Source organism: Meriones unguiculatus, chromosome 15 (assembly GCF_030254825.1).
Source record: "Meriones unguiculatus strain TT.TT164.6M chromosome 15, Bangor_MerUng_6.1, whole genome shotgun sequence".
Taxonomy (NCBI): Eukaryota; Metazoa; Chordata; class Mammalia; order Rodentia; family Muridae; genus Meriones; species Meriones unguiculatus.
Genome location: NC_083362.1, coordinates 50,398,959 through 50,426,734, shown reverse-complemented (window position 1 = coordinate 50,426,734; position 27,776 = coordinate 50,398,959). Strand labels below are relative to the sequence as shown.

Here is a 27,776-nt window from a genome sequence, read left to right as displayed (position 1 = left end):
TTTAAGATGAAGGCAGGAAGGAGGTGGTTGACACAGGGGGTTCTGGAGTTCTGGCAAAGACAAAGTAAGAGAGGGCAGTTGCCATCACAAAGTCCAGAAAGGAGGGGTCCTGGCTCCCACAAGAGACAGGAAGAAGAAAGAGTTGGAGCGCCAGGCAGGGAGCGAGGTAGCAGCTGTGTGGGAGGGAGAAATGTCAGCCTCGGGAGTCTGTGCCAGCTGGGGAACCGAGGACAGGCTGGAGACGTCAAGAATTTAGAATCGAATCACAACGGGGAAAACACTCGTAGAAGATGATCCAGAGCTGTATAAGCAGAAAGCTGTGTTTGTGAGTGTGAGCTAGGCTAGCGAGAATGGAATGAGCCGCACCTCACAGCAGCACGGGTCAGGGAGAAAGCCCACCACCCACAGGCCTTCCACTTCCAGCCTTGGTGCTCCCACCACCCTGTTTCTTCTTGGTCCTCTTGTGGAGTTGATCTCAGAGCAGACAAAGCTGGTCTGCTAGCAATCTAGGCCTAATGCAATCAGTGTTACCCTGCCCACTTGGTTACTCAAACTGAACGGGACCTTAGGGGTGTGTGTGTGTACATGGAGGTAAGAGGACAGCTTCAAATATCATTCCTCAGATGCTATCCACCTTGGCTTTTTCTTTCTTTCTTTGCTTCTTTCTTTCTTTTCTTTTTGAGACTGTCTTTCACTTGGCTTAGAACTTGCTAACTCACTGGATGGCCAGTGAGCCCCAGAGAGCCGTCTCCACATACCCAGTGCTGGGATTATAAGCACGTATAGTCACGTTTAGCATTTTTACATGGGTTCTGAAGACTGACCTCTGGTCCTTGCACATGTGATGGCAGCTGAGCCATCATCCCAGCCTCTCCACTCTACCACCAGTAGGAAACAAGGATGCGCCTTGACTGGGATCCCAAGTGGCAGGATGTGCATCCCCTAGACACTTGTGGTAACTCTGCTGGTAACTTCTAAGGACTTTTCATTTGTGATCTGAAGTTTGGAGCTTTCCACAATAGGCATCACCCAAAAAGAGGAGGCTGAGCCGCGCTGAGCTTCAAAGGGAGTCCACTACGTGATAATAAGTGATAAGCCAAGCAACCATGGCTTACAAAGAGGGTTCACTGGGTTGTTCAGAGACCATGCTAGGAAGCTTGGGTAATGAAGATGTACGGGATCTGGCGTCTCCCCTAAAGACTGTATGGCTGTATGGCTGGGAAACAAAGACTCTCGGGCACAAGGATAGCGTAAGGGGAAATAATGCATTTGTAAAGGGGACTTCACAGTGCTGCTGGAGTCTACCGGAGGAATTAGGCAAATGTAGCTGGGCCACTGTCAGCAAGGAAGAAGCGGGAGCACAGAGAAGGATACTTCAGAATTCAGGCAAGGTGGGTTTGGGGACATTCTATGTCCGAATCTGTTAGGCTGTCAGGATCGGCACCTGAACCTTTTCACCCACACTCCCATCTCTTGGCGTTTGGCTCATATTCCCTTGTGACTCACAAATTCCCCCACCTTGCATTTCTCCACCAGTGAGGCGGACCTCTGCCCACCTTCAGCTGCTGTTGGCCAGCGTGGTGATATGAAGAGACACACACAGATGACCGGAAGCGGTCGATACAGTTTGAGCAGCCGAGGCAGCAGAGTTGCCACCACTTCAGGATGCAGACAACCCAACTAACAGAACCCCGGCCACGTTCACCTTGAAATGAAAACCCAAGGCCCAAGAGTGACACTGCTTCCTGGGGCCTCCCTTCTTTTTGCAGGATGGAGAGACAGTTGGCACAAGATGAAACGTGCCCCAGGTTCCTGCCTAGCTGTGGTTATGTTGTGTTTTTGGGAGGAGACACACAGCAGCTCATTATTTAAACCTCTCCCAGGATTGCTCCAGGAACTCCCTCCCCGTAGAAGAGTCAAGTATGGCGGCGCCCTGGTCAGCATACTGGAGCATTAGAGCACAAACGGTGAGCAGCCGCACCCAGGAACAAACAGCCTCCTCTGATGAAAAGTGTTTCTCCCCTAAGGGGCCTGGAATAGTGCCTGGTACTGTCAGACCACACATGCTAGTCAGCCGAAACACCCCTGGACACTCCTACCTGCAGCTGGGAAACCCCCACCAACCTGGGCTCAGCTCTCCTGTAGGAATTCTCTCTCTCTCTCTTTCTGTGTCTCTCCCCCTCCCTCCCTCTTCTCATTAGCATTCTTTGGGGTTAACACTCCTTCTCTAGTTTGCCTGTCCACAGTTCCTAACAGGAAGTTCTCAGCCTTCACTTTCCCCATTTGTTATGCTGCGGTCTACTGTGAACCTATCGGCCTTGACAGCGTTCTCTGTACTTTCTGCCTTGTAAAAGGAACTTCACAGGATTGCCAGAGGGAATGGGCAGTCTGCTTCAAACCACTGGCGGCTTTTAGATAAATAATGTAAGACGGTCCATCCCTGGGTCACTCGAGTGGGTTCCCTTCAGAACACTGATACACATTGATTTTCTTCAACGAGGCCCTTCTGTGACACCTCTGAGCAGAGGCTTAAGAAGCCTGTCTCGTCGTCACCCAGAGAACGGGACAAAGACACTCAGAGGGACGCTTGGCGTAACATCGCTCTGTACCTGAGCAGAGGAAGCACGGGGCATAGAGGAGCTCCGGGTCAGGGGCAGAAGTCCGTTTGGTCCCAGGTGTCAGAGCCCCTGTCTCTCCCAACCTCCCTGAGTCCACTCTGTGCTCCTCTGCACTGGAATGCCATCATTAGCATTTCTTTCTCTTAAAAAGATTTCTTTCCACGTTTGTGTGAGTGTACCCAGCACATGTATGTGAGTGCCCACGGAAGACAGGAGAGGGTGTTGGATCTACAAGGAGAGTGCACCTTCTAAACAGTGAGCTCTCTCTCCAGCCCCCACCACCTGCCCTTCTGGTGAGGGTTGGCAAACACGAGGAGACTTCTAAGAGCTCTTCCCTCCCACACTACCATTCCTGCCCCCAGCCCTGTCCTCTCTGACGTCATGGAGAAGAACATGGAAAGCACAGAGCATTGGAAGTCATAAACTGCCACATTTTCCACACTTGCTTATTTGACTTAGGAACTGTAGCTGTGAACTGGAGACTCAGGAGCTGTGAATGGGGACAGAGTACATGGCCCTCATCCTAAGCCTCTATCTCAACTGCTTCTACGCTCATGAAAGCTAGTCTTGATGCCGACTGAAACCACTAACATTCAACTAGCTCTGAAAGAATTCAAGAGCCCCTTGCGGGGAACCTCTGGGTGCTTTCATTTCTGCAGGGAGCAGGTACCATCACTTCCCTTTTAGAGATGAAGTGGACAGAGGAAGGTAGAGGAATGCAGGAAGCCACTGAGCAAATCGGTGTGAGACTGAAAGCAAGCTACACATTTTCAACACCTTGTTCGCAGCCAGTGATTTATTTGGGATACACTTCTGGCTGCTTAGAGCCTTTGTTGGATTTGATTCCAAGTTCCTGAAACCCCAGAGCCAGCTAAATCAATGGGTCATTCAGGTGGAAGTAGCCTTCAGAAAATTCTCTCAGCCATTCTTTCCCCACCCCCCCATAAGCAGGAAACACAAAACCGAGATCTCACAAAACCCAGAAATAATGGAGGACTAAGGAGATATTTCTTGGCACTTCAAAATGTTTAATTCGGTTTGGCATTTAGCATTGGCTGAGGGTTCTTCATCCCTACCATACTTAATTTCCCTAATTCAGCTTGTTCATCCCCAGTTGCATCGAGGAGCCAGAAGTTCAGATGTTGATACAGACTTTGCCAAATCTGTGTTAAAAAGTCGGACTACTTGAGGGCTGTTCGTCTCTCGCTGGCACTGGCCTGAGTTTAAAAGCCCATCCGAAGATCCTTTAGTATGGATTTTTAATCTTTCAGGGTATAGCCAAATGTATGGAGGGTCATGGCAAAAAACAATTTTTGGAATTTTTCCACGTGGTTTCCATTAGGAAGAGACAAAGAGGGGTGGTCCGAGATGCCTGGAGAGTCTCATTTGCAGCCAGTCATTATTTTCTATTACTTTTAGTTAAAAATGAAGAGGAAACCCTAAAAAGGTTTGGAAATATTAACTGCAAACAAGAAGGCTGTGAAATGACCTAATAATACATTCAAGCGTGGAAACAGATGAGCAGCTGGGCCCCGGAGGCCTCAGTCTCCACTGAGCCTCGACAATGGCATGAAAATAAGAAAAATGCAGCCAGTGAAATGTTTAACTCTAATATAGACAGGTTTAGAAGACAGGGGAGAAAATGCTTCTCCTTTTTTTTTTTTTTTTTAAAACCAACCAAGTCTTTGAAAATCTATTCTCCATCCTCCAAAGTAGGTATGTCAACAAGCAATTGGCTCTCTGTGCTTTTTTTTTTTTTTTTTTTTTTTGGCTAGTTTCTATTAAGGAATGATGGTGGGGAAGACACAGAGACTCTCAGGGGGAAAGCACTGTAACTCTCCCTCCCCACATTCCTCAGGAGGTAAAGGAAAAGAATTCTTCTAAATGTATTTGCCAGAGATTTTTCTTTTTCTAGTGGGACTTTTGACATTTCTTACGTCCCAGAGTTTTGGTAATCAAGAAGTACGGTGTCAGTCAGTCTGTCATCACAGCGACCAAATGCCTGAGAGAAATAAATGAAGGAGGAGCCATTTGCTGTGCCTCATGGTTCCAGGGGTCTTAGTTAGCAGTTACTCCGTCCCATCACTTTGGTTCTCAGGGAAGCAGAGAACCATGGTGAGGAGGGAAAGGGAGAGCAAAGCCATTCATCGGGAAGCAGGGAGAGTGAAACAGGACAGGGTGAAGGACACGATGCGCCACGCAGAGCACCCTCACAGTAACTTTCTCCACCCACAGCCCACATCCTAACAGCCTGCTCGGTGTTTACTCACCAATGGCTCAACACATCGATGAAGTCGGTACCCTCATGTCATAATCATCTCTCTCTTCAACGCGTGAGCCCTTAGGGACATTTTTATTACCCGTAAAGTGAGCACACAGGAAACAGTACTCAGGTAGAGTGTTTTGGTGTGACCTTGGTTAAGTGGGAAGACAGGGCTGAAGAATCAAAATGATACCAACTTCTAGCGTCAAAATGGGTATTTTCTAAAAGGTTAGCAAACTCCACTGCTCTGTTCTGGGCATGTCATCAAGAAAAGTGATGATACTTATGATTTGGGCTCTGATTATGCATGCATTCCCATGAGCAAAAATGAGTTTCTTAGTAATAATATTTTAAAGAGGCCTTTTTGGCCTCTTTAAAATATTATTCTTAATCCTTTCATGAGGTGAATTTCCCTGGCTGCTTCCTGGTGGCTGAGGACTATCATCCCAGCAGAAAGATTCTGTTGGGTTTGGATTTCTCTTTTCAAAAGAACCTTTCTCTCTGGAGGGAATCTCAGTTAAGCACAGGTGAAGGACTCTGACCTACAGTTTTCCTGGGAGACGCCATTGGAAGAAAGATGCTAGAGGAAGTGTAAAGACACCAGAGAAGACAAGGGACCACCAAGATAGGAAAGGGGGAGAGCGTGAAGATGAACTGCACCTGGCCCAGAGGTAGGGGTTGAGACTGAGTCCTCCTTGGAAGAGAGAGAGAGTGAGAGAGGCACCGTGGCCTTTCCTGGAATTTCAGACCCAGGAAGTGATGGTGGGCCCAACACTTTCCATGAACATTATTGGCAGGGTCACATCATTGGTCTACAGTTGGCTTGGATTAAGGTGCCACCTTTGGAGCTCTTTGGACATACCCACATTACTCTTGGTCTAGGTTGCAAAGACCATCTTTTTGTTCTCAATTCCATACGTTGAGATTTTCCTAGAGAAACAATAGCTTCTCCACATCATTACCCTCCTACTAGCCCTTAATAGTGTAAGGAAATACAACAGACAAAAAGGTCCTTGGTGCTAAAATGTGTTTCAACAGCTAGCAGACCGTCAGAGAGTGGGATTTGGTCAGAAACAAATCCACCTCGGAGTGCTTTGCATACTTCTATCATCATTGGAGCTGGTAGCTCTCTAGTGAGCTGCAGAGATGCACTCTCACCTGGACTAGAGTCATTGCCTTGGGTAGTGACAATGTTATTAAAAGGGATCAAGTGTATACTACTGCCTAGAGAAGACAGGAGAAGATCATGTGTGCAGGGCATGACATCTGGAGCTGACCAGGTCTCACACTAAGGCTTCTTTATTGCCTGTGCTCAAGACTCATGCACAAAGGGCAGGGGCCCTAGATCTTTGGCAGATAAGAAAAAGCCTACAAGGCCCATGTACTCTTCTCTATGCTCAGAGCTAATGTGATGACTCTCTTGTCTCACATATAATGGAACTCAAGGCAGTTCTCTTGATAGAAATAGTGTTTGGACTTAGTACTCTTGGCTTAGTATTCCTCCTGCTGCTACTCCTTGCTTGAGCTCTGTGGGGTAAACAGATTTGCCTACATTATCTAGGCAGCCCACCAGTGAACAGCCCTGCTGCCAATGTCTGTCTTCTATTGCCAAAGCCCTGAGCCTCCTTGGAAGAAAGATCAGTGCCTCCTCTCAGCCCACAAAGTCTGCTCCTCTGAGGACAACACCCCTTGGGGAGCCTCTAGGATTTGAGACTTCCTGTTGGCATGTGGGTCTACCTGAGGTTGCTGGAATCATTTGGTCTGCAGTACAATGCTGTGCAATGACCTTAAAGGATATTTTTACATGAATTTTTTAGCAGAAAACATAAATAAATAACAAGAAGGCACAGCACAGTCGCTCTTTGGAGAAACCAAGCAGAACTCATTAATCATGGACAACAGGACTCTTTGCTGAACCCAGGGACAGAATTTATTTGGGCCACAGTTGCCACTTTCAGAAAGGACTGTATTCTCCACAACTTGGCAGTTAAAAAATATATTTTTAAGTCCTAGAGATGTACTCCCTGAGTTTCAAATTCCCTAAAACTTCTCCAAGTCTTCTGTAACAAACTATGCCCACTCTGGACAGTGTCAGAGGTTAGGTGGCTTGTCCAAACATGGGAGAGGATCTATACCCAGGTTGTCCCCTAGTTTCTGTGATTTCCTCCAAATGGAAAATAATTCCTTCATATATAAACCTTTGCTATTTACTTGCAATGTTTATTAAAATGCGAACGGAAGTCTTAAAGAGGCAACTTCAGCAGTGCCCATTGTAGTATGGATTATAACAGCGAAGCACAAAACAAAGAACAAAAGGAAACCAGATGCAATCTGAACATGGACAACCACAAGTGGGAGAGGGGCAACTAATAAATTATGACATGTCACATAATATGGCTGTAATGGGTGGAATAAAGCGGCCTATGAGTATTGAAGGATTTTCAAGATGTCGCATAAAAGGAAACACATTGTCCAGCTGAAAGAAGAAACATTGTGATGCTATCGTGTAAAACAAAATGAGCTCCAGCTACACCAAAGCACAGAATTTGACATGAACTTGTGTGTTTATAAAGGTATGAAGAAAAAGCTTCAACTCATCTCTGTGGTCACTTCTGGGGATGAGACTAGGGTTGGTCAACAATAAAATGAAATACTGCCTTTTCTGTATTCTTGTACTTTTTGAAAGGTAGCCATATATACTTGTGAGATGAGACAGAAAGACACAGAAAGAGAGACAGAGACATAGACAGACAGACACAACACACACACAGAAAAAGATAAAGAGGGAGAGAGAGAGAGAGAGAGAGAGAGAGAGAGAGAGAGAAAGAGTACTTGCCAGCTAATATCTGAGAAATATTCCTCCCCTCCCCCTTGCTGCCAACCTTGTTTGGTGTTGAGAACCACCTAGGAGTATGCTTCCAAGGGAAGGTGTTTTCCCACCCAGCACCCAGCGCTGCGTCCAGGCCTTCTGTTCCCAGCCCTTCTGAAGATGCTTCTCATTTCTCGGTTCGGTGCCCATGAGAATTTACATTAGATTATCATTAACTATTTATAATTACATCTTGTGACTCTTTAAGGTCATGGCGGACAATCCCAGAGCAATGACATTACACAGAGGAGAGATATTTGTGGGTCTCCTGTCCATGGGATTTGGGACAGAAATGGCCTCTGCTGGTTACCCGAAGCTCCTAGATTAGTTGTTTCCTTCACATGTTGCTAGCTACGGTTCTGCTCTGTGGAGTGTTCCTAAGTCCTGTATCATTTCAGTTAGAATTGGCGCCCTGCAGAATGGCTCCAAGGGCTCTGTGCAAACACTTTTGGGCTGCGGCTTATGGTCTGATGACTTTTAAGGGAGTAGACTTCTGGTTGTAGTTGACCTCAGCACAAACTCCCACACACCTGACCGAGGTGAAGCTTAACCAAGTCCTCTACCACTTCTCGTTTATTTTCTAAGTTCTCTGTATAGGACAACACCCCCCCCCGCTCCCACCCCCGATTCTAAGATGACCAGCTGGTGTTCCCCTCTCCCTTCTTTTTTCTCTGGCTGGATTTGTTTTGTGTTTTCCTTGGGCCATTGCTGAAGTGGATGAAAGGCAAATTACAGCTGTGAGAGCCCCAGTGCTCTGCAAAATTAAAGAGAGAAAAACAACAACAACCAAAAAAAAAAAAAAAAAAAAAAAAAACCAAACCAAGCCCACACCTACTAATCTGCAGTTTGCCTCAGATGTGTGGCCACAATGCAAACCAATCAAAACTTCAAAATGAACCTCTTTTCATCACAGTTCGCAAAAGGCCACAGCATTTGTGCAAAACAACCACACAGCCAGCGAAGAGCAGGGAGGAAAACAAACTCCGTGGCACGGCGGCTCGGCTGGGCTTTGGTGGTCTGGGTTAGGAGCGCAGCGCTGCGCTGAAGCAAGCACACACATTTAAGTCACAGGAAAGGCTCAGGTAGGAGCGAGCGTGGGGTGTACCGGGTCTTGACGTGTGCTATCTATGGTGCATAGAAACATAATTCTGTAATGTTTATCACTGGACTAAGTCTGAAATACTTGCAGGAATGTTTACGGGCGAAAGTGCTGTGATCGGTGTGTAAAACTGACTCCTCCCGACAGTGGCTATCCTCTCTGGGAGAAAGTAAAAAAAGTCTTGGCACCAGGCTCAAGGTGGAATACATTCCAAAAGCCGCTCCAAAACTGTTAGTAATGCCAACGAGCCATAAGCTCTGACTAATTTAATTCAGTCTGGCACATGTGGTCCTCCTAGGTCATTGCAGGCAAATGTGGACTGAGTCTGCGTCTTTGCTTGAAATAAACACTTTGAGATGCTTCCATTTTGCCTTTTGCTAACGGGAACAAATGTTTTAGGCCAGCCAAATGTTACTTAGACAAAATGGGTAATTGTGCTTGGCACGGGAAAACCAGACAATGCTCTAATCATGGACATTCAACTCTGTGCTCCTGCAGAGGACAGATAATGACATCTACCCTGAGCCATCTGTACTGACGGTCTCCTGTGAGATCCGAGAAGCCAGGCTTCCCATTGCAGTATTAGGACAGGTTTGATATCTGAAAAGTACTGAATCCTGGATCTAGGTTGTGATAGGACCTAGGAAAAGTAAGGAACCTGGCAGAATGAGGGTCCTCTGGACAGGTCTCTCTTCGAGAGATCATGAAGTATGACCATTTAGCCTCCTACAAAGATCTCTGGGGTGACATGAGAGGTGATGTAAACCCTCTTGTGACAGATTCTTGTCTCCTGTTGAAAAACTCAAAGCCACGAGGACGTTTCCTTTCACCCATGGGTGTATATATATATACCCATACATCTCTATCTATATCTACCTATCTATATTACGTATGTATCCATCCTCCAGAATTGCCTTCAGATTCAGATATTTACCACAACTACACGACTAACTATGCACAGAGCGGGACCAAACCAACCAGAACAAAAAGTTTGTTGAATGGGATCAGGCTCTTAACTCAGTCTCCTCCTGTATTTAACAGAATGTTCCCTCTATAGAAGTCTTCCCGGACAGGCCCGGGTTTACAACATCCATCCCTTCATTATCTTCATTATCTGTCCAAAAATGAAATCCCAACCAACTCTGTGCCCTGAACGTGCTATAAGTTCCTGTTCCCTTTGCTCCAGGGAAATCATTCATAAATTGGAGATCAATATCCCTCAGGAAGTAATCATTTGGTGGGTGTCAGACAAGAGGTCACCATTTCTTTTCGGGACGAAGGACTCTGGCTCTGTGGTGCTGAGTGTATCATGATGGGAGATGCACTGGCTCCCCCCTGGGGCGATCTGAAAGGAGATCCCAGTCTCCAGGGCTTTGCCATCAAGAGAAATTGTGGAATCACATTGAGCAATTTAGCTCTTAGCAACTTTCACAAAATCCCACACCAATCATAAAAGTTGGCTCAGCTGCACAAATTGGCTAAAACTCCTAACAAGCAGTGATGAAAATAAAAAGAAGGGAACGCTGGCATTCAGCCTTAAGGAGGGAACATCACTTCCTCCCACACAAAGGCCCCATAGTTCAGAAGGCAACGTGTAAACTTAGGAGGCAGCAAGTTAGTTAGTTAGTTAGTTTGTTTGTTTGTTGTTCTCTCTCCAAAGCTTACATGTCAATTTTGTTCTCACAGGCAAAGGACAGGGGGGAAGAAAAAACCCAGATGTTTGTATAAAAATATCATTTTATTACATTCCACACAATACATTTTCAAATAGTTTCCAACATCCACAAGTTACTTTGACACACAGGCAACTGAGCAATGCAAGGGGTGTCACAGTTACGGGGAGAGGGGATAGAACAGGAAGTAAAAATCTTTAGGTTTTCTTGTTTTGTTGTTCTTTGGTAATTTTTGACCTTTTAAGTGTTTGCTTGCCTGCTAGTTTTTATTTTAAAGATAGGGTCTTTTTAAAAGGTATCAACCTCAAAAATATTACTGGATCTCCTATTCTGGCTTGAATCAAAAAGAGCTGGATGAGGGAAAGGGTGACTTTATTTTCGGCATCCTGTTTTGTCAATGACGATGCTCCATTTGTTTTGTTTCTTTTTCTGCTTTTGCCAGCAATAGGAGATGGCAGCTGCTAGCATACTCTCTAGGAAGGGTTCTTGAGAGACCCTAAGGCGACTTTTTTCCAGCCCCAGCTGGACCTTCACCTCATCCATGTACTCTTCCACATTTTAACAGTTGGTACCAACACTCTGTCTTCTACATGCATGTTTTCACCTGTCCAGTCCAGTTTTCTTAGATAGGAGTGACACATAGGGATGCAGAATTTTGCTTTCTAAAGCAGCAAGGCATGGCATTTTACACATGAGCCGCCCTTTTAGATAATACTATGAAAGATGCTAGGGTCGGGGAAGCAGGAGAGAGAGAGAGAGAAAACTAGCTGAAAGGAATCTCATCTGTGTCATGTACATGAAGATGGTGTCGAGTGGGGCGTGGGACGGGCATAGTGCAAGTTCACAAAGTGGCTGCCATTGTCTTTCCAAAATGAGGATGCCTCAGCTACTCGCCTTTGCTACACTGGATAGATTTTCTAGCCGTGGTCTGCTGATGCCTCCACAGGGCACCTGTAGGAACGTCAATGACATGCAAAGAATGCCGGGCCCTCTATGCTCAGCTAGAGGTGGGTAACCCTGATAAAGCCCTCCAAGACTGGCAGGCTCCTCTCAGCTCTCAGGGCTGCTGCCCACCTCCCGCTCCTGCTTCCTTCTCCATCTTCAGCTGAGGTAGGACAGCTCAAGGTAGCCACACTCTAGCCTTTCATCTTTTTTTTTTTTCCTGGCGGGGCTGCTGTGGTTGAGATAGAGCAGCTCTTTGAAACAGAGTGAGAGTGGGAGAGCACTGTCCTTTCAGGAGGATGAAAGGAGCCAGCTGCAAGAGCTGGGAGTGGGCTGCAGGGGCCTACTCTGAAAGAATGCTGAGCGGCCCTCTCCCAAGCAATAAAAAAAAAAAATCATTAGTATTTTGTTCTTAGAACCGTGTCTGGAGGTGTCATCTGACCAGGCAACCATCTTGAGAGAATTGCACTTTCCCTAAGAAGCTTTTCAGCTGGAGTAGAAAACAAATAGCTCCAAGACTGAGCCCTAGAACGCTTGAAGTCCTCAAATACTCACTCTCTGGCAATGACAGTGACTTTGTCATTTAATGCATCCTTTGCACAGTATCATTGGGTCAGTTTTCACTAACGCCCCTCCCCATGCATTGCCTGGGGAGGAATGGTGGGCAGAGTGGGTGTACCCTTATCACGACACCTCTCTGCCCATGCTACAGCATCTGCTGCTGTCAGGCCAGCCCACGGGGATGTATTAGCCAGATGCCATGAGTGCTTTAAGGGGCAGCACACCGGTTCATCTCAACAAATAATTCTTTTCCATTTTCTCATAGTATTTAAATAAGTCGGGCAGACAGCCTCATTATTCAATAGCTATAGATCCAGGCACACATGAACACCGTGAAAGGAAAGCAAAGAAACCCCTTTTCCCTCATAGTTTGCTAATGCTATTACAATGACCAAAATAATACCAAAGAATCCCTTCTTCCTCAGCCCCATCCCACGTTAGGCTCAATGCAGTGATGCCCAGGGGGGAGGAGACTTTGCAAAGGCAGCACCTGTCTTTCCATCTCCTCCCTCTTATCTTCCCCTGCTGCTGTCAATTTAAATGGGGTACTGCGCCTACATCACCCCAGGTGTGTGATTCTTTATGACTTATTCCACGATTGGACCATCAGAGCTAAACATTCATTATTAACTTTTTCTTCTTCATTTTTTTTTCTCTTATAAGGCAACATGAAACACATTTGCTTCAGGGCTGAAAGGAGAGAGGACCCCACTGCACCCAATGGCTGTTATCTCGTGACTTCAGAGACATAACCCAAGGGGTCATGCCTGAGTGCACTGGAGGAACCATCATTTTGGGTCAGGTGGGTCGGGGCTGGGGATAAGGATGGGTGCAGCCACATTGTATTCCTCGTGGCCTCTCTTTTTCTAGGTACCTGGAGATGACAATGACAGCCAACAGAAACCCAGCCAGTGCTAGATAAGGCAACAAAAAAGCTCCAATCTCTTCTCTAAGTAAACAAGACATGTACAAGTATATTATTTTCCTGTAAAATGTACCCCAGAAGAAGTAACACAAGAGTGAAGGGACCCCACTCTACACGCACCCACACACTACCCCCCTCCACAGTGAGTCAGTCTCTGCCTCACAAACCCATCACTCACTCTCTCACACATACACACACACACCACACACACATACACACACACACACACACACACCACACACACACACACACACACACACTTCTTCACATGGGAGTGTACTGTGTACATACATACAGAACCAGGCTCCTCTCAAGATACCTGGCAGCTTGCCCAGGAGAGGAGGGACGGGATAAGGCAAGGGGAGAAAACATGAGGGCCTGTCTCTAGAACAAAACCAACTGAGCCTTGGGTTGTGTAGTGCTTAGGGGCGGGTCTCTTCTGGAGTCCAGATGCAGCATTAGAGTTGGGTTTTGTTGGTTTAGAATCATGAAAAAGAAAAAGAAAAAGGAAGGAAGGAAGAAAAGGAATAATAGAGAGAAGATTAAAAAGGAAAGAAGTAAAGGAAAAAAATAACGATAAAACAAACAATATCAGAGCAACGAGAAACAGGAACCAAGGACCACAGAGAATGGCTAGGGCACGTTAGAATGCTCAGGGTTGGGTACCCCGGAGAGAGATGTCTGAGGTTCACGCAGAGACTAGGCGAGGAGGAAAAAAAGTGCAAAATCGAGGCAACGTGTTTGTAGTCTTTCTTGTTTTTTGGGGGGCGCTCTTCCTGCTTCGGCCCTCAGCAGTGCGAGCCCCGCTCTTGCTCTAGCTTAATGGTTAGGGTCGGCTCCACTGCCAGAGGGGCCCCGTTGGTGTAGTGGGAGGTTTTGTAGGTGATGGAGTGATCGGTCTTCTTGGCCGCATAGCGGAACCGGTGGTAGTGGAGCACCAGGGCCAGCACGACGGAGACCAGCACCAGCACTGCGCCCCCGGCCGCCATAACGTAATACCAGTAGGCTGGGATGGGCTGCACGGGCACCGTGTCCACTGTGGGCTCGGTCCCTGGCGGGAGGGTGCCCCCTGGGGGAGAGACACAGAGAGTGTTGCTAGGCTGAGAGCATGCGGACTCATTAAAAAAATAAAAAAAATAAAAAAGAAATAAAGAAAAAAAAAGAAAAGAAAGAGAGAGAGAGAAACACACATGCTTTGGGGCACACAGCAGGGGACCACGGATTCAGGTGGGACTCGGACTTCATATATACCAGGCAGTTATTGTAATGCTGCAGTCTCTCCACTGGTCCCTTTATGCATCAGGCACTTTAACCCATTCTACAGATGAGCAAACAGGCTCAGAGAGGTTCAGTCGACAGTTCCTAGTTAATAAGATCCACCAAGTCCTACCGTCACAAAGCTTTCTTTGCTACTTAGCCAGAATTACTTCACCATACCATAAGTCTCCTCTCTCTCTCTCCCCTCCCCCACCCTCACACACGCACAGAAAATGATGCTGCAATAACTGTTGGTATTCAGATAGGTGAATTCTTCAAGTGGGTGGAAATGCCATATTTGGTGTGGCTGGCCAGAATTCTCAAACAATGTATTAATTAGGCTGGCTAGACTTGAAGGTAAATTCCACTTTGGTTTGCCAAGGCTTCTGTGCCCATTGAAATCATCTTGGTCTTGTCTAAACAGGTCAATTACTACTGTCAAGCAATGACTAACCCGTCTTCATTTTTTTTTTTTAATTGGATGGAGGATTTTAAAAGCAGATTGGATGGGGAGTTGCAAGGAAAAAAAATATGAGCACAAAGCAATAAAGGAATGTGAGAGCAAGGGCCATCCAGTGAGTGAGGGCAAACCAAAGAGGTTCATTCTTAATCTTGGAAAAGAGCAGGGAGGAGAAGCTGGGGGTGGGGAGATTTAGAAGGCAACCGAGTTTACTGGCCAGCCTCTGGTTGCCATGGAGACACTGTAGTGGAGTTAAGCTCAGGGTAACTCAGGGGAAAGACTGGCTTGACTCCCACTCCATGCAAAACAGTGCTACAACTTCATTCTCCCAAAGATGAGAATCTGGCCCAGAAAGGGACTGAGGCTTTTTTTTTTTTTTTTTTTTTGAGCTTGCCAAAGGCAGACATGATCTTTACTTCTGAAAAATGATGTATGCTTAACCTATGAGAAATACTTCCCAAGCTGCTTGCATCACGTGCCGGCGGCCAAAACACTCAAAACACTCTTCCTTTACTTACAGGGTGTGCCGGCGGTGGGGGTGGGGGTGGGGCTGCCGCTGCCCTGTTGCCAGGTCTATTCTGTGGACCCACCTCTGCACACCACACAATACAGGCAGGGGGCGCCTCGGCTACCTTTCTTGTCTTTCCCTGAGAGGCTTAGAGATCCTGAGGTAGGAGAAGCCAGCCTTCTCTTATCCTCCACCCATGGATGCACGCAGAGAAGGGGCCCTGTAAATGCCTTAGGAAGCAATTGCTGAAACAAAGCCCACACTCCCAGTCCTCAGTGTTCCCCAGTTCCCACGGCCTGATCCCCAGAAAGCCTCCTGCCATTTCTGGGTTACTGCTTCCTTCAGCTTGGGGGGGATCTCCTTCCATCAGGGTGCAGTTTCATTGGTCTCTTGTAGGCTACCAGAAGTCTCACAGTGTTGGAAGTGCTTTGACAAAGACAAGCTGCTTTAGCACACAATTTGATAACTACATTTATCTCCTTGGGGTGAAAAAGACCCCATTATCCGAGGGCCCCAAAGGGCTGTTGCTACAACTTTGTCCTTTCCCACATGAGTACATACTCTTTTCTTTCCCCTCAACTATTTTCATCTTTTTTTTTGTCTGTTTGTTATTTTGAGACAGGTTTTCACTTTGTAGCAGAGGCTAACCTGTAATTCAACATGTAGCCCAGGCTAGCCTTAAACTAGCCCCCTGCCTCAGTTTCCCATGTGGTAGGACTACAAGTATGAGCCACCATACCCAGTTATGATTTCCATCTTTTAATGCCTTCATTTCTATGTCTTTAAACATATTTGTCTCTATTCTCTTTCTCTCTCTCATTGGTAGTCAAATTGGAAATCTTGCATAGGAACCAAGAGAAAGAGAAAGCAAAGTATTGAAAATGGTTCCTTGAAGTGGTCAGCTTGCAAGTCACAGCCAGTTGATGTCAACCGGTGTTTCAGGTCACCAAAAGTGTCTGCTGCTTGGCAACAAGCCTGCTCCTGGCTTTTCACGGGAGCTCACATGCTGGGAAATGACTAACTGCACAGGTGGCCCCTGAGTTTATCGGAGGCATCTTTCTTGTCCTGTAAAGTGTTCCTTGGCCATGCCTCTGATTCTGGTGCTGCATTCTGAGGGCCACCCTCTAATGAGGTTTGCAGCTCACCTATCCGAGGACGGGTGACAAGGCAGGTGACAAGTTCAGCGACTAAGCCTTTGCTGGAGCGCCTGACTACGGGTTACAGCCCCTCCTGTGCCCTCCGCCACCATCCGGCCTCAGCACAAAAGTTTTACTGCTCAAAGCGCCAGAGCTGGGGAGGGAGGAACCCTTAATGCTACCCTGAAAGTGTTTCTGATGGTAGGAATAACGTGGGGCACAGTGGGAAACTCTTCCTTCATAGGGGGCTAAGTCATAACATGGGAGTTAGTATTAAAAATCAGATATGTGAGCCACCATCGATCCCCTCAGATCTATCCTGTCCTGTGGAAGACAGACTGCACTGCGCGTTAGAGACTGTCTCCCCCTTTCCCATCAAAGCCCTCTTGCCTGAAATCATCGACAAGCAGAACATGTCAGATAAATTGAGAGAATTGACAAGAGAGAATTTATCTTGACCTCTTAAACATTGTCCCTGGATATGTATTTGGAAAAATGAGGAAACATACTGTATAAATTTATGCTCCTAATGTTAAAGGAGTTAGAAGAGAGAGGGCTTGAGTAACAATACCTTCTTTATGCCCCAACAAGCAGTTTAGCGAGAGCGTATAGGCTACCCCAGAAGTTTCCCAGAACACTCTACAGCTGGAGACTTGATTCCAAAAGGCAGTGGACTGTGCTGCCTTGGAATCCGGCTCTGCCACAACCATGGAGCGTTCTGTGCTCATTAGGCTGTGGTTTGCAAGTTACAGAAAAGGGAGGTACTAAACCAACCAGGGTTAAATCTGTATTCAAGACATCTTCCCAGCAACGGCAGAAATCCAGTAAGTACCAGATGGAGAGAAGAGTGGGCAGATGGATGGACAGCTGAACAGACAGACAGACAGAAAATAGAGTGGTAGAGGAATGCATTTTGGACCAACATTCAGACTCCTTGGGAAATGCTGATTTCCCACTAGACTTCGAAGGTAGGTAGAAGAAGGTGCCTGGGAACACGAGCATCTGGATCCCAGCCTTATCCACCCTGCTTTCCCTATGGGGTGCCCAGCTATAGCTTCACAAATATGGAATCCTGGACTAGCTACACCAACCTGGGAACAAAAATTGTACATGGGACATCACCCTTGCCCAGAGCTGAGGTCTGTCCCAATGTCCCCCTTGACTGTTCTTTTACCACAAACTCACATATCTCTCTTTTTTTTCAGTTGGAAAAATGTTTTCAGTTCCTCAACCATTTTTTTTATTAATTTCCACCCCCAATTCTCCACAAAGATTTCTCATTGTTTGAGATAATGAGAAACAGATACTTAAATAGTCAATAACTCCAAGTGCATTTGCAAGGCTGAGCAGGCTCCCATCTGCAAAAGTTCTGAACTCCCTGGAGAAGAGAAATGTGAATGCTAAGAATTTGGATTTTGAGAAACAAATTCTGAGAAGTCGCACATGGGAGAAATGAAAAGAAATTACCTGTTATGTAGTGAGCCTCCCATTCCTGTTTATAGACAGTGTCACTGGCTTACTGAATAATTAGGAACTGTGGCTGTATGAACAGTGTTAAGAGATGTTTTCAGAATGTCAGCCCTTGGTTCATGGGCTTTACATGAATAGTCTTCATTTTCCATGAGTCTTAAATGGGGGATGAGAGGACCTAAGAGGGTGAGTCATTGGAAAACTGAGAGGGGAGAGGGCAAAGTAACACAGGGAAATCCAAGGGGTGGCTCTTTGAAGAACTACTCACTGCTGCTGAGTGACTGAGTCAGGCCTGAAACCCGGTACACAGTATCCTCAGCTCTCTGCAGGCCACTGTCCATTTTTGTAAATAAAGTTTTATTTGAACACTGCCATATTTGTTTGTTTACGTACTACTTGGGGTTGCCTTTGTGCTTCCGTGGCAGGGCAGAGTGCTTGCCAGAAAGGCTGCATGTCCTCCAAAGCCTGGAATATTTATTACCTGGTCTTTCATAGCACAACTTTGCAGATTCTGCTCTAAACAAGTAAGGTAAGGGCAGGAAACTGTTTTCTCTCCCTTTCTGCCTCCTACACTGTCTGAATCCATCAGAGAATTGGCATGGAACAGTCTCACCATGAAGAAAGCAAGCATCTATCACAGCTACATTCATGAAATGTCACTGGGACCTGGAGGAGCTATGCAGCATCCACAAAGAAATGTCTTGGAAGGCACCAAGGGTGGGTCTCTCTTTGCACCTAAAAACTGTTTTATGCTGCTGGTGTGGGGCCCTTCCTGTGCCATCTGAGAGTGAACACAGCTGAAGGGACAGGTCAGGTGAAGGATTTGTTTCATCTGTGGCATTAAGCAAACAAAAGGAAAAGCTTGGGTCCACTAAGAAAGCGTATGGAAGCAAATGGAAGAATGTGGCTAGGCCCTCTGTGTGTTTAAGGGATGCCGAAGTTCAGAAGTTCAAAGCACCCCTGAGATCAGCTCTTTCTCTTTGTGGGACAAGCAAATACGGAAAGGCAGACTCATTAGAAGTTTACAGTAAGCTGGCAGACACCCTGGGGACTCCCCACTCTGTCCCCTTCCCCGTGTCTATCTAAAATTCCTCTAAATTTGGCCCCTTATCTGGCGGAAGCAGACATGTCTCTTCTTCTGGCTCTTAGGCTACGTTTGAAAACCAAGGCCTGCCGCTCTCTCTGCATTGTCGGAGGGAGATGTTGGGGAGAAATACTTTTCTGCCACCCTTCGACAAATTGTCCTGGCAGCTGCTTAGATGCACTTGCAAGGAGGGGAAGGGGGATGTGCCTGGCTTCTGTGTGTGCAAGCAAACTTCACAAACAGTGCCTGCGTGTGCTGTGGGCAGAGATGGCAGTCAATCAACACATGGTTGTTTCCCATCTCTCTCCCGGTCCTCTGCTCTACCCCACCTAGCATAGACTTGGCAGCTGGAGACTGAGGTGGAACAGCGAGGAGGAATTGTCACACCACAGCTGCCTCTCCGAAGCCCTGGCAGGCTTCAGTGCACTTTTCTGACTTCATCTGAGGCTTATGTACAAGAACTCGTCTTAACCCTCTCTGCTTCCTCAGAAGCGCTCCAAGCAGACAGTGCTATAGAGCAGAGGGAATCTGATGAGGCAGGTACTCTACTCTGATGGGGCCATCCAGGCCTAGACCCAGGGACGGGGTGTCCTATTGGCAAGCGAAGTTTCTGGGTGGGAGGAAGGTCCTGAGAGTGGGTATGGAAAGAGAGATGTGGGTAGAAAATGGCAGCTTGGCCTTTAGGACCCAAAGGAATGAGCTCAAAACCCGAGGCATGGAGTCTGGTACCAGCCTGACCTCAAGCTTAACCCTATGTAGGTTTCCCTTACAATGACTCCCAGCCGTATCCACTGGACAGCTTTTGATGCTCATTTTCTTCTGGTTGTACCTGGGTGGAAATTGTGTATGTGGGGGACAGCAGGAAGGCATTCAGCGGAACCCAAAAGATGGAGTGCAGTGCCCTTAGAAATGGTTAGAGATACATTCACAACCATGGGACTATCAGGACATAATGTGGTCCCTTTAAGGCCCTTAGTAAGAAGGCAGCTCAGGGTTCTGTACCCCAAGACCACCTTCCCAGTGCAAGCCTATCCGGGTCTCCACGATCTCCAGCAGGTGGGCAGCTCCTGCTGCATTCAAAACACACAACCTTCTACAGGAGCAGCAACAATTCTTGTCTCCACCATAAGCTACTAAAAATATCCACCTGGTCAACAGCCACGGGACTCTGATTATGGGCATTATATATTTTTACTGGCTTCTTGCTTGCTCCCCTTTCTTTTATTGAGAGGGGGGAAAAGCGTTGAGTAAGAGGAAACAATCCATCACCTTAATTATCCCACTTTTCAGTCTTTTTCCCCCTTTCTCTTTATACACAGCTTTTCGTTTGTTAAAGCTCAAACCTTAAGAACAAAGACACATGACGACACCATGTTTATAGCCATTGCTTGTGAAAGCTGGCAAGCAAGCACACCCAAGTCATGTTGTTTCAAGTGTGACTCATATCAGTGACAAAAAGATCAGGACGACACAAGAGTTTTCACTCTCTCTGCTTCCTCCTTCTCTGAACAATTTCTCTTCCACACTAACTCACACCCAGCTACACAAGTCTATGCGAAAGTAACGAAGCAGAGCACAATGCAATTAGAATAAAAAGACAAGAGGTGCATGGCCAGAAAGCAGTTAAAGGCAGAAAATGAAAGACACTTCAAACTAAGAAAGACCGCGAACAGCCATCAGCACAGGTCCAAAGGCCACTTTTGCAGTTCCCTAAAGATCCCCCAAGAACACACTGACCTCCTGTAATGAATGGGATTGCTTCTGCTGCATGATCCGTTTATACTGGAAAAGAAAACAACCCTGATTCTAGAGGCAAATGGCGGCTGTTAAGCCATGCTCCCACGTCAGTCTTGCCTGCCCAAATCTGATTTTACTCTGATGCTTTGTTTTGGGTAAAAATACAGATTTTATGTACTGAGCCAGAGTCTCCTATTGTCCTGTCCAGGAAGAGAACAAAAGGCACGTCTCCAAAATGGAGTAAAGGTAGAGGTATGAGAGAAGGTCCTCACGCCTGGTCCCAGGTACACCGGGTAGCTTCCAGGAGCAGCCCAGAACATGTCAGTATGGTTGAAACTCCTAGGTCCCACTGTGCTCTTGACTCTCTATGCTCGTGAGCCAAGGCTCTGTCCCCTAAGACTTGGTCGCCTCCTTGCCCTCTTCAGCATCCGTGAGTCAATGCTTGCAACTCGAGCCCTGTCTGCACAGCCCCGAAGCATCAAGAGCGTATCGGGGAGTCTTACCTTCAAGCCACCGAGCCCAGTGCACGTTTGCCACTCACATGAGACTTTATTTATATATATTTTCATAGGCGAACAGGCCTGGGGTGTGGAGCCTCGTGCTGCACATGACTTCAAGGAGAGCAAGTGTGCCTGGTTTGTTTATTCTCTTACAGAAGTGCGGCCCTCAGCCACCGTGCTTGTCAGTCACGACTAGCCACGGCATGTGCACAGTTTTTATAGCAGCCCCTGGCCAGCCGTGAACTGGCCTTTCTGGGAGCTGTGAGGCTCAACAGCCCACGGAGAGGCAGGAGCAGGCTCCTCTTCCCCAGCATAAACATGATGCTGCAATCTGAAGGTTAGAACCAGCTGCAGCCCAAGCTGTTCAGTTTGGACCTCCGCCCTCCTCGTGGTGCTTTGCCTTTGCAGCCACATCCCCCGGGGAGGAGAAAGATGCACACATGGACACACACAATGCTCTCCGATGAGGTGGGGACACGGAGACAGGATAGGAAACCAACCATACACTGGCCCTCTATTCAACCGCCTCCCCCATATCGACTGTCTCACGAGCTGGGGATGAATGGCAGATTAGGTGAGATGACCTGGATCCAGAGAACCTGTCCAGGTATCAAGCCGAGAACTCATCTCTTTCTGGTCAGGAGCTGGGCAGCTTAATGAGAGCGAGGACAAAGTGGAGATGTGGGCTGTAGAGTGGTGGGGCTTCTCTCTAAAAGGGCTGTCACCTACAGGGTGAAGCCTACGCAGCACGAATGGGAGGTAACAGCCCATCCACTGGCTGGCACCAAACAGGGCCTGGAGACCGGGCCTCGGGTGAGGGTCTGTGACTGTGCTGCAGTGGGCCAGCTGCAGGGGAGCGCTTAGCACTCGCAGCAGGCCCCGAGGCTTCAGTATTAGGAACCTCGGCAGCATCAGCAGCCGCTTGCTGACTGTACAGAGTGAATGTGAACCGGCTGCACTTGAAAAGCACAAACATAACCTTTGCTCCAGGCTGGAGGCCCTTTCTTCTCTTCTTGGATGAGGAGAGCATCCCAACTTCTCTCTGCTTTGCTTTGGTTTTTATTTGCTTTCTTAGGGAGAAAACGTCCCTTCCTGCTCTCAGCCTCTAGTCAGGGAATGTACCTTCTTGCTCCCTCCACCAGCTCCTGAGTTCAGCGTCTAGCTGAACAGCGTCTTCACAGCCCTCCTCAGGTCTTTTCCCAACATCCTCACTAAAATGCCTCAATGCACCTCGCTGAGGGTTAATTGAGACCACTGCCTTGGTACACCGTGGAAAAACACCATCTTCAGCCTAAAACAAATCATTGCCACCTCAATTCACTTTTAATTTACTACGTATATTCCCCCTCCCAAAAGTAGGGGCGTGTGTGTGTGTGTGTGTGTGTGTGTATGTGTATGTGTGTGTGTTGATCTTCCCACAGCCTCCCCTTTCTCACAGTTCCTGCATTTTCAACCACATTGCTCCCAGTTGGACAATGCAAGGCTCAAAGGTTTATCTGTAACCTATTTGTCTCTATTATAGGTTTCTAAACTTTAATTAAATGAGAGACATGGAGGCTCTCAATCCCCCATATCTATGGGTGTCACTGGCGCCATCTAGTGGTGAGGACGTGAAGCGTCCGTTTTCTCCTGCAAGCTCTGTTAACCTGGGGGTTACTCGCCCCACCAAATTCACATCACATGGAGAGAGAGAGAAAGCCATGCAAAAAACACATTTTTTACCTTTAAAATCCTCACCTGCAAAAGCTGAGATGGGTTCTGAAAGGGGAAAAAAAAAAAAAAGAAAAAAAAAACTGGAGTTAGATAAAGGGAAGAAATGAATGAACACAACACAAATGGCTTCTATCAGGTCTCTTGGTAACAGGCTACGGAATGTGGCTCACTTCTTGCATGTTCTCTAACCTGTGCCTAACATAGCATCACCACAGGCCTAGGGTGAGTAGAGAGGATTCTCAAGTTGCTTTGAAACAAACAAACAAATAAACAAACAAAAAAGGGCTTCATAGAGTAACAGGTCCCCAAGGTACCTTATCCGTCACTTATCACTGATTGCTTTCTCAGGCCTGGGTAACTTCTAGATGCCCAAGCCCCGAGAGTTGCCTGGGGGACTGGGCCAGTCTGAGTTGCTTCTGACCTCGCTAGGCACAGACAACCAAGGTCCAGAAAAAGCACCTGGTGATGTATTATAGCACTCTGCTGGCTGCAATCAAGTCCTATTCCTCCTCAGAACTCCTTTTCTGTTTGGGAGGGAAGAATCCATGGCTATGATGGGAGGTGGTCAGGGTGCCCTTAGGGAAACCCCTGCTGCAGGGTGAAGCCTTGAGCAAAAATGTGTGCATTCAGGAGGGCTGGCTCTTAGTACTTCTGACCAAAGAGACAGTTAGGGGCGTCCTTCCTCTGCCGGTCCTCTGATATGTCATGCCTACTTCTACAGCTCCAGGCCTTTGGGCATTAGAAGTATTAGCTTGAAAACACAGTATAATATTTGATTTCTTATGCAACAGTTCATTCATGGGAAGGAACAGAGGGGGCCATTGTGTTATCAGTCTTACATAGCCTGGGCACCAGTTTTGCCCACCACTGAAGGCATTCATTAAATCCATCAAACCTTTCCAGTATGTAATTCTGACTGGCAGGCGCTCTTGCCCTCTAGCATTTTCTTTGCTAAAAACTGGAGTCTGATGATGGGGTCTTGGCACCCCGAATTTTCATATACTTAACGCACATCTACTTCTGATTGGGGGACGAACATAAACTTTCACCTCATATCATACCCCTCCCAAGACACACCCACATCCACTCTTCGCCTCCTGCACAGACTGGCACAGCCCTACCTACTGGGAACCCTTGTTTTTTAAGACATCTGTTGCTTCCTTTTGTGTACCCCAGCCCCTCGTGTCCCATCCAAAACAGCCGCGGAGAGAGAGAGGTGGTCACGTACCCATGCAGTTCTCCAGGGGGACATCAGTGCTTATCCGAATGTCATCGATGGAAATCTCTCCCGATCGTCCTTTTCCTATCACTCCCTCGAACACGATCTGCAGCCAGAAGGACAAGAGCCATGGTTAGCTAATCTTCCTGGTTCCTTTGGTGTAAAGACCACCAATTTTCTGTTAACAGCTGTGTATGTGAGTGTGTGTGTGTGTGTGTGTGTGTGTGTGTGTGTTACTGCACCTGGTACACATCTGTGGACCACATGGCTACATCTCTTGAGATCTTAATCTGAAAAGAGTTGGTTCACATCGGTTGCGTATTTGAGAGGACAAGAAAATGTAACAAGTTGATGGATATTGTTGTCCAGCACCAAGAATATACTGATTAAAAGGACCACAATCGGAGCACACTCAAGGGGGGAGGGGGAGCGATGTTGACACTTCCCTAGATATTTCGGAGGTTCCTTTCTCATAAATCCCTCAAATGCTCAACTCAGGTATTTGAAAACTCAGAGGGCAGGGGCAGGCAAAGGTAATGGAGGAAACAGGGCACTTAGGTTTGGATTGCCTTCTAGCTGACCCCTCCTTGTCCATTGACTTAGAGATCTGTCAATCCAACAGCGGGGAAACAGTTTACTCTCCTGTCAGCCCTTCACTGAGCAGCTACTCCTTGTTAGGCACACAGATAAGATAGTGACAACATCTAGTAAAATAAGAGCTCTGCCTGGAGAAAATCACCCTGTGAGACAACAAACAAACAAACAAACAAAACTCCCACAGGTCCTCCTAAAGCCTGCACTAAAGTTAGTAAGTGGGGGCCCAGGTTGGGGAGCGAGCGAGGGTCTCAGGACGCCTTGTAACCTCCAGAGTGAGTGGCTGCAGCCTGCCCCTCGAAGCCCCCCTCGGCTCTGTGGTCTTTAATCATTCCTCATTCTCGCCCTCCCCAGGTTCTTTCTGCAAACGAGCACATGTCCTCTGGCAAGCTGAAAGAGCAGTTGGCTGCCAAACCAGCCATCTGTTGCTGCTCTTCATCTGGGGAGGAGCAGGTTAATGCTTTGGCTGGTTCTCAGTCACCTCCACACCCACAGTGTGTCTGCTCCTTCCCAAGATGGGGGTACAGATGCGTGTGCCCATCTGTGCCTCGGTCTCTTGCTCCACGGGATAGAGAAAACAGAAGCCACTTGCTTTGGGCTCTCCTGGGTTCACTGGCCACAGAGTTTAATGCCTACACATCTATGCCCCCTGCCTGGATTCACGTTCTCTGGAGCAGGTCTGGGAGGGCATGGCCACAGCCTCCATTCTGAGGGCTCCACTGCCTCGGGCATAGAGAGGTTGTTTGTGTTTATTTCCCTGGCTTCTGTGTCCCTTTGTCAGCCTACCTGATAGCAATCTAAAATAAAATGGAGAGAAGAAACATTTGTTGGAGAAGATTTCAGCAATATAAAAGGCAATAGGAGGAACAAAGAACCAAGTCTGGGTGTAGAGATAGGCACATTCTGAATAACAAATAAGAGTGTCATTTAGTTGCCATGGCAACGTAAGAAACACAATGAAAACAGCGGAGCTTAACCACGTCCCTTAATGATGAATGGGCAAGGCTCTTTGAAATACTGAAATAGGGATCACAGTGATCCCCTTGCATCTTGCACCCCTTTTCTTCCCTGGCTCACCTGATACTCCATGTCGTAGCTGGGCAGGATAATGCGACCGTGCTTCCACTCGCTGCCCTGACCCTCACGGATGACCCAGAGGAGTTTGCTCTCCTGGCTGGCTTCCCGAACCACCTGCAGCGCCACCCCGTGGCCACCTGTGGCTTGGTACTGGAACTCCATGCACACAGGGCTTCGGGGCAGGTGCACTGGTGGGCTGATGAGGCGCCCATACTGGCCCTCTCGACGGCCATCACTCTGTAGCCTCAAGAAGTTCTTGTCATCTGGGGGAGACAAACCCAAACGCAAGTGGTGAATGCTTGGGAAATAAAGTACTTTGTAACTGTGGCCCCTCCATCAGAAAGATGGACTGGAGTTGGGCTGTTTGGGTGCTTTGAAACGTGTTGGGTCTTGCTATATAGTCAGGCTGGCCTTGAACTTACAACCTTCCTGCTTCTGCCTCCTGAGTGCTGAGGCCGCAGGTGTGTGCCACTATGCTGGGCCTGCTGTGCTCTTTTCTAAGGCTCCTTCAGACTCCGGATTCAAATACTCTTATCCTCTTGAAGCTATTTCCTCAATCTTCAAATCACCCTGGTCCCTCTTCCAGTTGTCTGGGTCACTTTTGTCACGTCTCTTTCATATACAGCCCCTGGCATGGTCAACTTGAAATCTTGGCTGTGTACAGGCCTGTCTTTTCTCCCTAGATTCCGAGAGGCCTGACCCATGTCTTGCTCATCTCTGGCTCACCCAACGGGCCAATGCAGTCTAATGAACTGAGTTATAAGGGAATGGTTTATAGGGTGAGGTGGCTGCTGGGTTGGAGGGTGACTCTAGCCAGGTGTTGTCTGGCTGGGTACCGTCCAAATGGAAGACATTAAAACCTTCTATCTTTGCCAGAGCTGCTGCATGGTAGCCGGCCTCAGTAACTATCATTCAGACTCTCATGCCAACCCTAAGCCGACCGAGGCGCTGGCCATCTCACTTTCTCCCTGGACTTGGTTTTTCTCAAGCAGCCACACACATACAGCTTCATGGTAAAAAAGGTATGGCCATTATCACTAACAAAGGCTGCGTGTTTAGCAGAGAATATACATGTCCTGGGAAATTAAGGGTTCACTGCCCAGACCCTTCAAAAATGGCCTTTTTGGCAAACTGGGTTTAAATCCATCTGATACTTATGTGGAAGGCTGAGTTCTCATTGCGGTTGGCAGCCCTAGACCTCACAGAGACAAGTGTGGAAGTGGGCAACTCCAGCCATTGTGCCGAGAGCAGATGCACAGGGGGCAGGAGGAAGTCTCACGATCTTGGGCCCTGAGGGTCGCGGTCTGCTAAACTCCTCTGCAAGTGGGACAGGGACATATTTTCACCAGATATCCAACTTGGAATGTGAACAAGCCAGGCACTTCCTGGTCTTGTTAATCTGATGCTATGTTAGTTTGAGACAAGGGCCCGGAGCTTTTTTAGGCAATAGGGATGGTGAAGACCTTGGGCTTCTTGGGGAGGGACAGGCTAGCGTTCCGGAAGCCTACCTCTGGCCAGCACCCTCTCAGGTATGGAGATATCTGATTTGCTGCTCTGATACCTGCTGCCATCATTTTGTTAGCTGAGAGCCTGCCACAGACCCTCCACCGGCAGGCCTGTTCAAGGCACAGATAAGGAAGAGGAGGCTGTCTCCAGAACAGAGCTTTAATGATGGGCTCTCCTGAGGAGGGGATGCTGATACCATCTCCAGACACTCGATGATCTTCTAACCCTCTGTTTTCCATCAGATCTCTCTGCTACCACCGTTAATGATGATAATTACAGTTCAAATCTGCATACTGCGGTTCAGGTTACAAAGCACACCCATGTGTGTTCCTTCACCTCATCCTTGCTGTATATGCCGGTGGAGAAGCCAAGAGAGGTTAAAGCGGCTGGTCCGAGGAGGAAACGCTGGTTAAGAAGTGGACCCCAGACTTCACCCCACCTTTCTACAGCGAACTCTTTACCTCAGCTGCCTGCAGGCATCTTGTCCCAAACCCTTGCATTCCCTATCTGTTTGAGGGAAATCAGCTTCCCCACTGGACCTATGGCCTCACTGTATCCTTTCCTC

General features: G+C 47.5%; 1 protein-coding gene across 7 annotated transcripts in view; it reads right to left on the bottom strand.

Moving 5' to 3' along the window:
• Nrp2 (neuropilin 2) overlaps window positions 1–27,776 on the bottom strand; it is a 114,757-nt gene that overhangs the window by 8,215 nt on the left and 78,766 nt on the right. For 3 of the 7 annotated variants that reach the window (XM_060368468.1, XM_060368469.1, XM_060368470.1), the window contains exons 13-15: window positions 25,706–25,968; window positions 24,044–24,140; window positions 22,825–22,860 (exon numbers count right to left, since the gene is read on the bottom strand). In XM_060368468.1, coding sequence (XP_060224451.1) covers window positions 22,825–22,860; window positions 24,044–24,140; window positions 25,706–25,968 — 396 coding nt within the window. Of the gene's footprint in view, window positions 1–10,568; window positions 14,020–20,627; window positions 20,648–22,824; window positions 22,861–24,043; window positions 24,141–25,705; window positions 25,969–27,776 lie in introns of those variants that run through there. The other 4 variants (XM_021656124.2, XM_021656126.2, XM_060368471.1 and 1 more) reach the window with 4 other exon arrangements.